Below are 16,343 nucleotides of genomic sequence, written 5' to 3'. Positions count from 1 at the left end.
ACTCCTGGAGGTTGGTGCTGTAGCTGACTTATCCAAGGAAACTGAGGCACAGCAAGACTGAAGTCCCATGGCTCATAGGTGGCAGCCCTCTGCCTTCCTGAGACGTGCTCTTGACTTTCCAAATTTGGCCTTGCTTATCCCTTGCATCATCTAAAAGAGCAGCTTATTTTTATGGAGATAGTGGGTGGCAGGAAGCATGGAAAAGTGGAGAGTTCTGCCCTGCCTGGTGCCCCCATCCCTGCCCCTTCACCCCACCCTTCCCACATACCACATGGCTGTTAGAAGTCAGCTTTGCAACCCCAGGGCAGCCCGGACACTCTGGTCCCACGCCCCACTCTCCATTCTGTGACTTGCTGTGGATCCTTTTCCCAGAGCTGTGGGATGTAAATCTCCTCCGCAGCCTCCGGATCCTCCCAAGTCCACTTTAATAATTAAATACCAAAGGAAGGAGGAGGAAAGTGGTGGAGAGTGGGCAGTTCCCGCTCATCTAATCATCTGTGCAGTCTCCCTCCATTAGCACAGAAAATGAGGTGGTCCAGGGAGGTGCAGGAATCCTCCTGGGGCTTTGCAGGGGGATGGAGGGGAAGAAAGCTTGTTCCCTAGCAAGACTGCAAAGACCTGCACCTGCGAAGGGCCAGAGGTTGGGGGAGGCCCAACCTCTGCCCCTCCCGCCTTAGGATCCATCAGGGCAGATGCCTCCTCCTAGAGTCGGACCCAGCCTGTTCCTGACCTCCAGGCCCTACTACTGGGTGAGGCTGTCCACTCGCTCACCGGCCCTGGGTTCTGAGCTGTTGCAGCTGCACCCAGGCAGGGAGGCCCCTTCCTTCTAGGTCAGCAGCTCCCCACGAGGGCTCAGGGCTGGAGTCCTGGGGTGGGGACTCCTAAAGAAGAGGTGAATTCCCAGGAACTGGGATGCTCTGGGCCCTGAGGAGGAGCCAGGACCCCAGATGGCCCCCCGGCCGCCTTCAGGACAGGGACGTGCTGCTGCCCACTTGTGTAGCTAGGATGCCTGGGCTGGTGGGAGCTTTCGCCACTGGACGAGGTCCCTGGTGTGTCTGCTCAGGGTGCCACCTGGCTTCTCTGAGTCCCTGGAAATGACCTGTTGGATGTGGTGGTCTCCAGCTCTGCTCTTCTGGGATCCTCTGACCAGTGCTGGGGAGGGCGGGACTTGGAGGATGGCAGGGCTCTTTCTGGGCACTGGGAAGGAGCGGGTGGGGACATGTGACCTTCATCACCTAGAGGTCCTGGAACCACTACAACTGGGCCACACGAGATCCCCTCTTTTCATAGAATGGTGGCCTTGCTGAGAGGACCCGGCCAGGATTGTTGGTAGCGTGGAGGAGCAGTGGGCTGAGTGGGCAGGAGGGCAGTAGAGGTCAGGCTGGCTGGGCAGTGAACCATCAGGGACATAGACTTGGGGAGTCAGCCCACCGAGGGCTGGACCACTTCACCAGGGGCAGGCCGGACAGGCTCCAGGGTCTGCAATTAAAAGGCCAGGTTCCAGGCGGTTGGGTGGCTGAGGCTGGTGGTACTGCCCATGCCTCTATCCATTCCCACCAGGAGCTCAGAGTTCGGAGTGCTGCCCGCCTGCCCACTCCTGGCTCTGCTCTGTCGGCCATGTTTCCTGACTGGGGGCGCCAATACCTCTGCCATGATCTCTCTCCGTGGGACCATGGGGTGAGCAGGCTTGCCTTAAGGCTTGTCTCAAAGGAGCCAGGGTCCTAGGCTGCACACCAGGACCCAGGATGGGGCCCTTCTAGGGGCTGACCAGAGGCAAAAGGGCCAGACAGGTACCCTTCTAGCCTGGCCCTGGTTGGGCTGTCATCTGGGAGGCGCCCAGCCTATTGCTGGGCTGTAAAGAGATGTCTGGGCACTGGGAGGCTGGCTCAGGGATCTCAGGACAGACAGGGGCATCCCGAACAGGGGCAACAGGAGGAGAGGCAGCAACCCACTCCATGGAGCCTCCGGTGGACACAGGCAGGATCAGGGCCTGGTGTGGAGGAGGTGAGAGCTGAGGCTCCAAGAGGCCATGGGGGCCTCTGAACTGCGAAGAGGCAATGGGATGCGATGGCAGAGGACAGCCTGTCTGACCACGGCTCCCTCTGGCAGGGAGTGGACGAGCCACGGGAGCAGGAACATGGGTGTGTGCAGCCCCAGCCCCAGGAGGAGGCCTGAGAGCAGAGGAAAAGAGCGAAGTGTGCGGGAGGGCTGGCAGGGGGTGCCGCCTGTCCCGGGACTCTGTGCCCTTCCTTGGGCATCCTCGCTGTGGGAAACAGAGACCCGGGTATGACCATGGGCATGAAGCCTTCCTGGCTGCAAGTTATGAAACGTTTATTGATACACATTTTATTGTCTTTTATAAAACTTCCTTTGGCTACATTGGGCCACTGTGCACCATAGTGCCAGTCCCCAGGTGGCCAGGGCGGAGCCAGTGTCCACTTTTGGGTGGGGGCTGGAGCCAAGAGGCTGTCCAGGAGCTGCCCAGTGGGTCCTCATGGCCTGCGGGATACCTTGAGTGCTCCCGGAGGCAGCCCAGGACTGGCCCGCCCCAGAGTCAGAAAAGGCAGGTCAACGACCCAAGGCGGCCCAAGGTCCTTCCTGTCTCCAGCACCTTGACGTGACCAGAAATCCCCCCATCAAAGTCACCAAATGACTTGACAGAGGGCAGGGAAGTTGTTTGCAGAAAGACTTAGCTACAAGGCATGTGAACCAGAACCTTCTTCCAGACACCATTTCCTTCGGATTTGTTCACCGATGCTGCCTCGAGAGGATCCAATCTCGGGAACAACCCCGAATGGCAGGGACGAGGCTGCTGGCTTGGTGCTGGCTGGGCCACGGTCAAGGAGGGCTGACCCAAGAGGCAGAGGTGGCTGGGCTGGGTGACCACCTCCTCACATTTACCGACCAGCCTGGGGCAAGGCGGGGCCCCACTTCTGTACAAAGGGTCTCTAGGGGAGCAGAATGGCTGGGGGAGCCGGGCAGGGGCCATAGCGTCTGTTTGCAGGTGGCTGCCCCAGTCTTCCAGCCACCCACGGAGTCCCCAGCCCAGGGAGAAGGAGGCCCGAGGAGAGGAAACACATCTTTCTTCTTTGTGGACTCAGAGGCAGGTGCCATCCCTGTCCCAAGGCAAAGGGTCCCGGAGGCTGCTTCCTGCCCCTGTCTCCTGCCTCCTCCAGGCGCTGGGCTCTCAGGAGGCGTTCCCCGGGGGGCACTGCATCTCCACGGTGACGGTGTTGGGCGTGCTGCCCCCGGCCTCTCCTAGCTCAGCGCCGTCCCGCAGGGCCCGCTGGAAGACCACCCTGAGTGGCTCCCACAGCCGCTGCGACTTGTCCCTCCCGGCCAGGAAGTAGATGACCGGTTTGGTGCTGCTGTTGATGCAGATGCACAGGTCGGTGACATACTCGGGGAAGGGGGCCGGGATCTGGAAGACCCAGAAGAGGAACCAGTCGATCCCTAAGTAGATGGAGGACACCAGGAAGACGGAGACCATGGCCAGGACGACGTGGTTGAGCTTGGCAGAGCGCTGGCGCCGTCGGGCCCGGCACTCCACGTGCAGGACGAGGGCCAGGCAGGGCAGTACCATGAGCGGGCAGCAGAGCAGGAACAGGAGGATGCCCAGGAAGATGTCCATGTGCCTGCAGGCCGCGCCGGGGGCCCCGCGGCCTAGGAACACGCAGAAGTAGTTGTGCAGGCAGGTGACCAGGAGGGACAGGACCCACAGCAGGGCGCACACCACCGCCGACAGGCGCTTGGGCCGCCGGCGCCAGTACCAGGAGGGGAAGATGACGGACGCGCAGCGCTCTGTGCTGACGGCCGGCAGGAGGCTCACGCCGGTGAGGAACATGCACAGCCCCAGGACCCGGCACACGCTGCGGGTATAGTCGGCAAACGCGCCCAGGAAGCCCCCCGTGTTCAGGATGGAGAACACCGCCTTGCTGAAGAGGTAGCCCACGTCGGCGCTGGCCAGGTGCAGGAAGTAGATGGAGAAGGGGTTCCTCTTGATGGAGAAGCCGAAAAACCAGAGGACCAGCCCGTTGCCCACCAGGCCACACAGGCAGAGGAGCAGGAAGATGTAGTTCATGACAGCCGGAGGCGGCAGCATCGTGATCTGCTCGATGGTCAGGAAGCCCCGGCTGTAGAGTTCCGGGGCCTCGCTCGTGCCAGGGCACATCTGCGCAGGTGCAGAGGGGGACACCTGTGATGCCGGCTGGTCCCCACCTGCAGATCTGCACCTGGGGCCTAGCGTGGGGGGGTCCCGATTAGGGACTTGGGGCAGTGGCTGTGGAGCAGGTAACTGGCTGCAACTGTATCCTCAAACACCCCGACCGCAACCCATGTGAACTCTCTGTTGCAGAGTCTCGAGCTAGCAGCACAGGATGGCACCTATAGGAGTGGGGGTAGCACCAGACAGTGCCCAGGAAGGGTGCCAGGCTGCCCACCGGTCAGAGTACACTGTCCAAAAAACATCCAAGTCACACAAGAAAAAAATTGCAGAGCCTTTCTTTTTTTTTTAAGGAGTCTCACTCTGTTGCCCAGGCTGGAGTGCAGTGGCGTGATCTCAGCTCACTGCAACCTCTGCCTCCCAGGTTCAAGCGATTCTCCTGCCTCAGCCTCCTGAGTAGCTGGGACTACAGGTGCATGCCACCATGCCCAGCTAATTTTCGCATTTTCAGGAGAGACGGGGTTTCACCATGTTGGCCAGGCTGGTCTCGATCTCCTGACGTCAAGGGATCCACCTGCCTCAGCCTCCCAAAGTGTTGGGATTATAGGTGTGAGCCACCACGCCCAGCCGAGCCTTTCCATTTTTAAGAAGATCAAAGAGACATGACTCCTAAACACAGTGATAGAATCCTGGATTGCAAGAATAGTACAACGCCCACCAGTACTTCGCCTCAGTTCAGTCATCCTTAACCCTTCACGAGAAGTGCTTTCTCTCTATCTCTTGACAGATAAGACTTTTTTCCCAGAAAGATGTGAAAGTAAATCCAGAATCCTGGATTATACGCTGGATCTCAACTGCTGGAAAGGATATGGTTGGGATCACTGGGGAAATGTGAGTATGGACAGTGCGGAGATACTGGCATTGCATCACTGTTTCAGCTTTTGAATGTGACAATGTACCGTGGATACGCACATTTTCACTATGTGGCTACAGGAACGTCCTTGTTCTTAGAAGATACAGGCTATTTGGGCATCAGGGGCTTGGTGTCTGCAATTTCCTTTCGTTTGTTTGTTTGTTTTGAGACAGAATCTCGCTTTGTCGCCCAGGCTGCAGTGCAGTGGCGCGATCTTGGCTCACTACAGCCTCCGCTTCCCAGGTTCAAGCAATCCTCTTGCCTCAGGCTCCCGAGTAGCGGGGATTACAGGCATGTGCCGCCACGCCCGGCTAACTTTTGTATTTTTAGTAGACACGGGGTTTCACCATGTTGGCCAGACTGGTCTCGATCTCTTGACCTCAGGTGATCCCCCCGCCTTGGCCTCCCAAAGTGCTGGGATTACAGGCGTGAGCCACCGGGCCCGGCCTTGCAATTTACTTTCAAATCGTTCTGGGAAAAAGTCTATCTGTCAAGAGATACAGAGAAAGCACTTGCGGTGAAGGGTTAACGATGGCTGAGCTGAGGTGAAGTATTGGTGGGTATTGTACTATTCTTGCAAAATCTTGCAAGGTTTCAAAAAACACGAAACTATTTGAAGAAATAAAATCACTTGGAAGTTACATTTAAAGAAAAAAAAAAAAAACAAGTGGACTTCAGCCTTCCCCGAAGCCGGACCCTGTCCTCTAGTGGGATGAGAGGCGGCTCCCTGATGAGCCAGGGTTGTTCTTGGGGTTTCCAGATTGTGGGAAAGTCCAGGGGGTCCCTGGGGTGGGGGAGAGGCAGCAGCTATTTATCAAGCTGCAGGGAAGCATTTCAATACTTTAACCATTGGTGTGGCTATAAGAGTGCATCCCAGCTGAGTATCTGTCCTGCCCTCAAGGTCTAGGCTTCTGTATAAATGCATGCAGGTTGGTCAGGTGCAAGGAATAGGTGAGAGGGGGCACAGTGGCAAACCCGAGAGCCCCTCTCTAGAGTGGAGCGGGCGGCCTGCTGTGCTCCAGCTGGTGGGGGCCAGGGGTTGGGTGGGCTGGAGTGGCTGATGGTCCTCCCCTGCTCCCTGAAGAGAAGCCTGAACTCTAGACTGGAATGTGAAATACCCGATCTTTAAATGTTAACATTTAAACACGCTGTGCGCGCCAAACAACCCATCTATCTACAGGCTGGCTGCAGTTCTCAGGCGGTCCCCTCCGACCTCTCCTCCCAGAGGCAAAGGCTGCCTGCCTAGCGAATGGTCACTCCCCTTCGCATATCCAGCATCTCCCCACAAGCCTGGCTTCTGTTCCCACTGCTCAGGGCTCCCTAACGAAACAAAAGACAAGGTTATGAAGGCAGGATCCATTCTGCCACCTTCAGATGACTCCCAGCTCTGGCAGAAAGCTGGGTCCTGAGAGACTGTTCTCTGGGTTGGACACCTGTTGCAAAGGGAGGAACCTCCTAGCCTGCTCAGGTCAAGGGGAGCCTGAAAACAGGACTGGAGGCGTTAGCAAAACTCTGGGGAGACTGTGAGGTCAGGGCAAGCACTGTAAGGGGGCCCTGCTCCCTCCCTGCCATTCTCTAAATACATTTATCGACTCAACCTCTCTGCCGGTCTGTTCGCCCCAAATCCCACTCCTTAGCTTCTCTTTCCTGTGGGTGACCTGGACACTCTTCTGGGTTGGGGAACTAAACCATAGGATCTGGTGCCCAAACAGGCCCAAGAGGACCAGCTCAGGCGCTGGGAAAGAGCTGGGCTTCAGGGGGCTGGATGGAGGCGGTCAGCTTACTCAGTGCCTCTTGCACGCATGCATGCTGGAAAAAGTCTGCAATCCCCTCCTCGGAGTCAGAGGGGGAGGCCGGGTGAGTCACTGGGCGTGTAGCTGCCGTGACCAGCCACATACCGCCTTGTAAAATGCCTGCTCTGGAGCCCGGCCCCACCCCGAGCTCTCCCTTTGCGCTGGGAGTTTCTGCAGACTGCCCCACCCCACCCACCAGTCCAACCTCTGCCTCCTGCGGCCGCCACTCCTCAGCGGTCACTACAGGGAGGAGGGAGAGGGCCCAAGGGTGTGGGGCCGAGATCCCGGGGTCTGGGCTGGAGTCCCCACTCTGCTCCTGACCTAGGGGCTGATCCCAGTCAAGTTACTACCTGGGTGTAAGCCTCAGTTTCCTCAAATGCAGAAGAGGATGGATAGGGATTCAAGAGATCCTTCCAAGTTGAGAGCGAAGGAAATCCCAGACTTTTCAAGGGACTCACAGAAGTAGGGGACTAGGCTGGCTGAGGGTAGGAGGAGGGTCAGCCTGGAGGGGTTGTCAGAGTCTCAGGGTGGGTGACTCATGACTAATGGACCCTGGCCTGGGGCAACACTCTCGGGGTGGCCCAGGACCCGCAAGGCTCCACGGAGCACATGACATCAGGGCCACCTTGGAGTCAGCGTCCCAGGGTTTCCTGGCCCGCCTGGATGTAGTAAGTAGCTGACTGCCTCACCTCTGCAGGGAAGAGATGAAACAAGACCTTGCAAGGATGCTACAAGGCGACCCCAGGGTCAGCACAGCGAGGGACCTTGAGGGTGTCCAGTCCTGGTGCTTGCCTCACTGATGAGGTCAGGAGGGTAGGAGGGTCCAGGGAACTCGTGCCCAGCCACATAGCCCAGAGGAGCCCACTGCTCACTGTGGGTCCAGAGCTGGAGAGTCGGGCTAGGAATTGGGGGACAGGGGAGGAGATGCTGGGCTGGGTCTATCCCTCCCACCCACACCGGTCTGGGCAGGACCAGGGCCCTTCACCTGTGGCACTTGCCTTGTTCCTGTTGCCAGGATGGGCCTCCCAGGAGCAGTTTCCAGCCATCTCCAGGCCTGGTGCGTCTGGGTCCCTGCTGGCAGCTCACCAGTCTGCACACCCACCTGGCAGAAGCCCAGAGAGAGGGTGGACGAGGGCAGCAGGGACCCCTCCCCTTCCTGGACCCCCATGCCTAGGCCCCCAAGGCCTGTGGCTCTCAGCTGTCACCTTAGAGGAAAGGCAATCACCCCACTCCCTCAGAGGCAGGGGCGTTGTGAGACTGTCCTGGTGAGATTCTGGAGGTCACCCCTAGGGCACGGCCCCCTCCTGCCTGTGGACTCCACGTCAGCCCCACGGCAGCTCACTGGAAAAGAAGCCCTCTCCTTTCCCTCTTCTTGTGAGAGTTCTGGAGCCAGGCTGCTTTTGCAGACATACACTTATTTACCCACACACATTTTTGGGGCACTTCCTTTGTGCCCTGCCTGGTGTGGGACAGGGGTTTCCCAGCAATCGGTCCCAGAAGGAGGAGCAGGGGAAGAGGGAAGAGGGATCATTTCTGGCAGGGGGAACCTGCTGGAGGAGGAGGGCTCTGGCTGAGCCCGTGTTTGTAACATGCTAAGGCACCTGGCCTTCCCCCTACATGTGCCTGGGAGGCAAGACAGCCCGGTCATCAGCATCACTGTCACCACCACTTACCCTGCCAGCCGGCCTACACCCATCATCTGGTTTGGTCCTCATGACCAGCTATGGGCCAGGTATCCTCATGCCCCTTTGATGGAGGCTCCTGAGCTTAGAGGGCGAGGTCACCTGCCCAAAGGCACACCCATAGCCATGCCATGCCCTGCAGCTTTGCAGATTTGTGTCGCGAGCAGCTGCCGTAGGGAGGGGCTGCTGGCCTAAGGAGGGGGCTGCACTCACCCTAGGGCTGCCAATGGAGGCCTGGGGAGGGGGCGACCCTGCTGGAGGCCGGTCCACCTTGGCCGGCCAGATCTCATGGGTCTGCCTGCCTTGGGTCCTCTGGAATTGATCCCTGTCCCCCAACCTGAGCTTCCCCCTTGGAGGAAGCTTCTCCCCGTGGAGCCCTGTCCCCCTTCCCCAGAGGGAAGCACCTATTACTCCCTGCTGTACTGGGGGGGAAACTGAGGCTGTGAGCGGAGAAGGGACTTGCTGGGCACAGCACGGGTCGCAGGCTGCCGGGCCCCTCCTCTCCCGAGGGGAGAGCTAGGCAGCCCGCTCGGCTCAACTCCCCGGAAATTCTTTCCTCTGTGCCGCGCGGGTCCGCCCGGCCTCAGCCAGCCACGCGCCCCCGCCCGCCGCCCACTCCTCCCGCCTGGGGGCGGGCCGTGCCCCTTGCCTCCGCGCCCACCATTGGCTAGAAGAGGTGGCCGTCTGCGCGTGTGGCCCGCCCCGGGCCTCTTTAACCCTTGGCCTCCCGGAGCTGGTGGCGCAAGTGCAGCCCCAGGGACCGCTCGCAGGACCCGTCCCACCCAGTGGCCTGGGTCCCCTCGGCCCCGCGCAGCCGGACCGCGCCGCTCCGGGCCTTCAAGGGGCGTTTGCGGGCACCTGTGCCTGGCCTACGGGTGACTCAGCCTGGGGTCTTCGGGGTGCCCCATGTGCCGGAGTGAGCCAGTGCGTTGTGATGTGTGTGCAGTGGGCTTGCAGATAGCTGGTGCTGTGACCTGTGTGTCTTTAGTCTCCCTCCTTGGACTCCAGTTGGGCCACTATGCCATTGCCACAGACAGGCCGTACCTTCTCCACGCTCTGGGGCCTGTCCAAACTTTCCTGCCCTGCAACCCCAGACCTACCACCTGCCCTCCTCCTTCCGGGCGCCTGGTAAGAGCCCCCCAAGCTCTCTCCATTGCCCCTACTCTTTCTGGTGGCCCTTCTGGACACCCACCGCCCCAGGTCTGGGCCCCCAGCCTTGTTTCCAGGGATGTCCTGACTCACAGGAGCCTCACCCATTCACCCTGGCCAGGCTAGACCCCAGCCACGCCAACTAGTGCCCCAAAGGCAGTGGGCTCGGGCCCCCCACGCTGCCGCTGGGCATGCATGGGGCCCCCAGCTCCCCTCTCTACCATCTGCTTCCCCCCATTATGTGGGTGTCCTGTGCGCTTGTCCTTGTCTTGCTGGGGACAACCTGAAAAGCAATTTCACTCATGCACAGAAAGATCTAGAAGCCAGTGGACCCCAGATGGGCCATATTAAAGGACATGTGTGTGACACGTGTATAGGGTGAGCGTGTGAGTGCATGTGTACGTGTGTTCCTCCGGGTGGGATCTGGGCTATGACAGAACTAGTTTCTACTGAAGCTGACCCAAAAAGCTGCCAGCGCAGCTCACACCTGACCCTCCCCTCAGGGCAAGCCCGAGGGTGGCCTGGCCACCTGTCAGCCTCTTGCAGCCTTGCCCACAGGAAGCTCCTCCTCTCCCTTCACCCCTACCCCACCATGACCCAGCCCCGACGCAGCTGCGGCTGTCCCAGCCCCTTTCCTTAGCCCCTTGGGCTGCCATCAGAGGGGCCTGTCTCGCTCCCCGAGGCACAGAGCCTCTGTTTTCCTCACTCCAGGCCTGGAGTCCCCTGTTCAACAGCTTGGATTGAAGAGGCTTCTCTGGGGGGACCGAGACCTTGCAGATCATTCCAGGAACCGCCTCCATCCAAGGCCAACAGCTTCATCAGGCCGCTGGCCTGGGAGAAGGTGGGACTGCAGCTCCAACATCCTGTGGCTGCCCACAGGAACCCCCCGCGTGCACCCCAGGGCTGAGAGCAGGGAGAGCCATCTCCCTGTGTGTGGGACGCTGCCTGCTGGGTGTTCTCTTCCAGCCCCTCTAGAATGCATGCTTGAATGGCCAGTGAGGTTGGGGGAGGGACCAAGGGGGAGTCCTCATCCCCAGCAGCACAGAGCAGGAGCTGGACAGTGGGGCTGCGGGTGAGGCCAGCTGGGAGGGGTCAGGTCCTGCCACAGGAGGGGGACTTTTAAAGTTCCTCCATGGCCCTGGAACCCTGGAGCCTCAGGCGTTGCAGGGGAGCTTCTCCAGTGGGTGACAGCCTCTCTGGGGTCTCAGGGCTCTCTGCCTAGGGCCTTAGGATTTCTGGGAGCTGCCTGCCCCGACAACGTCCACCCCTCTGCCCCGACGGTGCCCGCGTCATTTTCCTTCCCTGCCTGGCCCTCACCCTGCAGCCCCGGTTGCTGGAACGCCCTCCCCTGGACCCTGGGCCCCTGGAGCTACCTGCAGCTGTCCTGATCCGCACAGGCCTCCTTTTGTGGAGGGCTCTTCCTGTGACTCCCGCCTCCGGCCGCCCGACCCGCCGGGGCAGCAGGCCAGTGCTGAGCACGGCCCGGAGCCTCGGAAAATGCGAGCTCAGAGTAGAGCCCTCGCCTGCTGGAAGAGATGGCTTTGGAAGCAGAACCCGCCCCAAACCCAATTCCTGGCCCGGCAGGAGGGGGAGGGGAGGGGAGTAGGAGGAGGGGCTGAGGAGGGATGAGGCTTCAGGAAGGAATGCCCCGCTCAGGAGCCCCCCCAGAGCCCCACCGGGAACTCATCTCTCCGCCTGGTGACGTCACGTTGGCCCGAGCACTGCCGCCCGAGTCCAGCTGTTCATCTCCCTCGAATTCTGCTGCTCCGCAAGGCTGCCCAGGAGAGGGAGCACCGGCTGTACACTTGCCTGGCGTCTTTGGTCTGCCCCCAGTGGGCATTTCGGGGCAGGCTGGCCCAGGAGGGGCTAGGCCCCACCCCGTTGTTTTAATTTACTCAGGGCTGATACAGAGCGATGAGGGTCAGCAGGGCGAGGGCTCCATGGAGGGGCAGCGCAGAATTGGCAGAGGTGGGCAGCACCGCCCAAGCGGCACCCCTCCCCCCTCCCACCCCGGACTCGGCATGGGCCCCCTGGGGGCTTATGGAACCAGGAATTCCCTTTTCCCCAGCCCTAATAGCAATCAGATGGCGCAAGTGGAAAATCACGGCGCTCCGCGAGCAAGCTGGAAATTGGCGGGCTGTGGTGCCTGGTGCCTGTGCTGCTCTGCAGGAGGATGAGTCAGGCCCCCTTCCCCATTCAGCCCCTGGAGGGGGGAGTCCTGGAATGCGTTCATGCCTGGGGCACTGAGCATAGGTAGGGGTGGGGGTGCAAAGTGGGGGCTGCAGGGGCCAGCAGGGTGGCCAGGAGGGAGGGGGTCATGAGAGGGCTTCCCTTCGGCCCTGGGCCAACTTTCTCAGGGTCCAGGAAGCCTGAGGGAATTCTGAGCTTTCCCAGTAGGAGCGTAGTGCCCAGACTGGGAGAGGTGTGCCTCTGTGGGCATCTTGAAGGGAAACGAGAAGCAGAGCTGCCTGTGCACCTGTGCTGGGAGCTGCCTGCCTCCTGCTTGTCCTGCCCACGCGCAAACCTCACCGTGGAAGAGGGAGTCTCGCACTGCTCCCCGCATGACCCAGCTGGCCTCCTGGGGTCCGTTTTTCAGGGATGGGCTGAAGAGGGACTCTCGGATCCTGGAGGCTCACGGGCCATGCCTGAGGCTGAGAGAGAGGCTGGAGGCAGCAGGGTGGTGACCCGTCCCCTCTTCTCCAGGGCAGCCAGCTGGGGCCCAGCTGGAACGCTTGTTTACATGGGGAGGCCGGGGGAGGTTGAATCCCGGCGAGTTCCAAGTGTAATTGCATTTGGACACTTAAAAGGAATTGTGTGAAGTGGGCAGAGGCTCTTAAGTCCACCACCTTATTTGGTATGGAAATTTGTTTCTCTCAAAATAAGCGAGAGGCGCTTGTAAACGGGAAGGTCGTCCTGGTCTGGGTTTGTGGAGTCCCCTTACCGTGGGCTTGCTGTGTCCGGCTGCTCTGACGCAGTACCGCAGACCAGGGGCTTATCGGTGCAGGCGTTTGCTTCCCACGGCTCCGGGGCCTGGAAGGCCAAGATCAAGGCACCCACAGATTCAGCGTCTGGTGAGGACCCAGCCTCTCACTGCGTCCCCGTGTAGTGACCCCTTTCTGGCAGGCGAGGAAGCTCGATGGGGCCTCTTTCAGTGGGGCATTAATGCCATTATGAGGCCCCACCTTCATAACCTGCTCTTCTCCCAAACACCCCACCTCACACTGGAGATTAGATGTCAACATATGAATTCAGGGCAGTGGGGCAGCGGGGCAGGGGGCAGGGGGTGGGGCCACAAACTTGCAGTCTGCAGCAGCCACCCTGGGGGTCTCTCCCCACCCTCCGGGGGAGTGGTGGGGTGTGTGTGGGGGTACCCGGAGGTCCAGTGCAAGGAGTTCCCGTGCTGCCTCCCGGCTTGGGTGACCTTGGACAGTTTCCTTCCCACCGGGAACCTTGGTTTCCTCAGCTGTCAGATGGGAAACGGTAATGACCCACAGCGTTACAGCAAGGAGGGATCGGACGCCGGGATCGGATGCCGGCAGGAAGAGCTCCTCGTGCACCTCAGCAATGCCGCTCCCTGCTCCAGGCGTCCTGCTGGTGCCATTCCCTCCCAGCGAGGCTCAGGGCTCTGGCTGACACTGAGAATGGGTTATGGCCCCTGCTCGTCCAGCCTTCATTTTCTAAACAGCCACCACCTGCCATCAGGAGTCCTCCCCTGCCCCTCCCAGTAGAACTTTGTTTTTACTCATCCTCTGCCAAGGGCCTCATGGTCCTACGCCTCTCCCCATGTCCCCTCCTGAGGTTGCAGGCCTGGACTCTCCTCTGTTGCGGGGGTCCTTGGGGGAAGGAGACCGGTTCTGGACAGAGATGTCTCCCTACCAGGTGCTTCTGTTGCCTACGGTTGCCCTGCTGCTCCCTGGACGAGGGGGTGGGTGTGAACCAGGCCTTGTGGCCCCTCTGCAGCCAGCACCATCCTCAGTAAAGACTGCAAGTATTTCCTGAGCACCTGCTGGGTGCCAGACACTGTGGTCCGCGCTGATGAACAGGATAGGCAAGGTCCCCGCCCTCCGGGAGCTGATGTCCAACAGAGAGGCAGACCAGGTCAAAGGAAACACAGTAAAACGCACCTGCGATGAAGAAGGTGTACAGGGCCATTCGGCTGTCGTGGTGGCTCACGCCTGTAATCCTAGCACTTTGGGAGGCTGAGGCGGGTGGATTGACTGAATTCAGGAGTTCGAGACCAGCCTGGCCAACATCATGAAACCCCTTTTATACTAAAAATACAAAACATTAGCCGGGCATGGTTGCACACACCTGTAGTCCCAGCTACTTGGGAGACTGAGGCATAAGAATCACTTGAACCTAGGAGGTGGAGGTTGCAGTGAGCCGAAATCACGCCACTGCAGCACCCCAGGCTGGGTGAGAGAGCGAGACTCTGTCTAAAAAATAAAGGTTGAACCAAGGCCTAGCTGTCTTTCCTAATAGTGAAAGGGATCCCTCTCCTTCCGCTCTGTTCCCCTCCTCCACTAGGCTGAGCCTTTCTGTGCTGGAAGGTGCATCTTGGGAATCTCAGAAAAAGTCCACATTATCCTCTGTCCTGCATGTGGTAGACCATTCATTTGTTAATTTGTCCATTTGTCCATCTATCCATCCATTCATCTACCCACCCAACTACCCATCTACCTACTCATCCATCCATCCATCCATCCATGCATCCATCCATCCATCCATGCATCCATCCATCCATGCATCCATCCATCCACCCACCCACCAGACCACCCATCCATCCTCCCATCCATCCATCCGTCCACCCACCAAACCATCCATCCATCCATCTACCCATCAATCCACCCATCAATCCATCCATCATCCATCCATCCATCCATCCTCCCATCCATCCATCCATCCATCCATCCATCCATCCATCCATCCATCCATGCATCCATCCATCCACCCACCCACCAGACCACCCATCCATCCTCCCATCCATCCATCCGTCCACCCACCAAACCATCCATCCATCCATCTACCCATCAATCCACCCATCAATCCATCCATTTATCTATTAATCATCAATCCATCCATTTATCTATCAATCCATCCATTCATCCATCTAGCCTTCCACCCACTCACCCATCCACCCATCCATTCATTCTTACCTTAATTCAACACATTTTTACTGAACACCAGCAATGTTGGTGCTAGGAAAAGAATTGTGGAAGAACTAGACACAGGGCATGGGGAGCAGGTGATAAACAGAAACAACTGAACACAAGAACTCCAACCTGTGATTAGTGCATTGAGAAAACCAAACAGGCTTAGTGGCAAAAACTTAGGTGGTAGGCAGGGAGGGATGGGAGGTGGGCTGAATAGTGGCCCCTAAAGATGTTGATGTCCTAATCCCCAGATCCTGAGAACATGTGACTTTACACCTGGACAAAGGGACTTTGCAAATGGGATGGAGTGAAGGGTCTTGAGATGGGAGCATCATCGTGGATTATCCATGTGGGCCCCATGTCATCACAAGGGTCCTTGTAAGAAGGAGACAGGAGATCAGAATGAGTAGTGGGCCATGTGTTGATGTGAGGAAGGGGGCACCAGCCAAAGAATGCAGGTTGCCTCTAGAAACTAGAGAGGACAGGGGAACAAGCTGTCCCCTAGAGCCTCCAGAAAGAACCAGCCCTGCCAACACCTTGACTTTAGGCCTCTGGTTTCTGGAACTCTTACTAGAGTTACTTGTGTTGTTTAATTAAGCCACTAAGTTTGTGTCATTTGTTATAGCAGCCACAAGAAACTAATCCAGGGGGATGGCCAGGCCTGATTAGCTGGGGTGGGGCTGGAGGCTCCTCTACAGAGATGATGCTTGCACTGAGACCTGAAAGAGAAGGAGAAGGAGGTGACCGCTCACGCAATTGTCAATTTGCCATGCGGATGCTCTTTTAACAAGACTTAATCTTTTAGTGGGGAGGTGCAAGGAGTTTATTTGGAGGGTGACCCCAAGAAACATTACAGGGAAGAGAAAGAATTTTGAGAATTCCCTCCCACCTTGCTTTGAGGGGTCCTGTCTTCAGCTCACCACTGCCCTTGCCTTCTTTGTGGATTAATGTGGCAACAGACACCTGCAAACCCTAGGTTGGTCGTCAGCGAGGGTGGCTTGGGCAGCCAGAGACAGTCTGAGAACAGCTGCCAGGATGACTGTCGGACCCTCAGGGGCCTGGCGGGATGCTCACTCCTGCTTTGGGGCATCCAGAGAGGGAGACCAGAGTTGAAGTCACGCTGAATGAACACTGAGGTCACGTGTGGGGTTTCCCTCTGGGCCTGCCACTGGTACGCCTGTGCAAACCAAACTCAAGTATGTCTTCAAATCCAATCAGACTTCATCACAGTTTCCCCTGGGACTGGTGCAAAACTGGTACAAAACTCTTTGCTTTCTCAAGTCTGAGAGATCTGGGGTCTTCTGTTTGGGGGAGACCATGTTTCCGAAACTTTTTATCAGAAGCAGCTATTTCCAGACAAAACTTCTGATTGTTTAGCTCGAATGCATCTCTTGAATCTGGAATTTCCCCAAGGCTTGATTCCACAGGATGGCTGAACAGATGACACTGACTAGGGGGTGGGTGTAGGTGTGTTGGTGTGTGTATTTCAAG

At 58.6% G+C, this 16,343-nt stretch overlaps 1 protein-coding gene across 1 annotated transcript; it reads right to left on the bottom strand.

Moving 5' to 3' along the window:
* Positions 1 to 2,310: 2,310 nt before the first annotated feature.
* On the bottom strand, positions 2,311 to 11,488 carry MRGPRF (MAS-related GPR, member F). The gene is made up of 3 exons (XM_011942308.1): positions 11,073 to 11,488; positions 7,867 to 7,970; positions 2,311 to 4,171 (listed from the first exon to the last, which is right to left on the bottom strand). Exons 2-3 carry the CDS (start codon positions 7,912 to 7,914, stop codon positions 3,188 to 3,190), a joined length of 1,032 nt encoding a protein of 343 aa, XP_011797698.1. The 5' UTR covers positions 7,915 to 7,970; positions 11,073 to 11,488; the 3' UTR covers positions 2,311 to 3,187.
* Positions 11,489 to 16,343: the final 4,855 nt, after the last annotated feature.

Source organism: Colobus angolensis, unplaced genomic scaffold, assembly GCF_000951035.1.
Source record: "Colobus angolensis palliatus isolate OR3802 unplaced genomic scaffold, Cang.pa_1.0 Scaffold21, whole genome shotgun sequence".
Classification (NCBI taxonomy): domain Eukaryota; kingdom Metazoa; phylum Chordata; class Mammalia; order Primates; family Cercopithecidae; genus Colobus; species Colobus angolensis.
The sequence above is the reverse complement of the archived record's forward strand: the minus strand, read 5'-3'. Positions and strand labels throughout refer to the sequence as shown.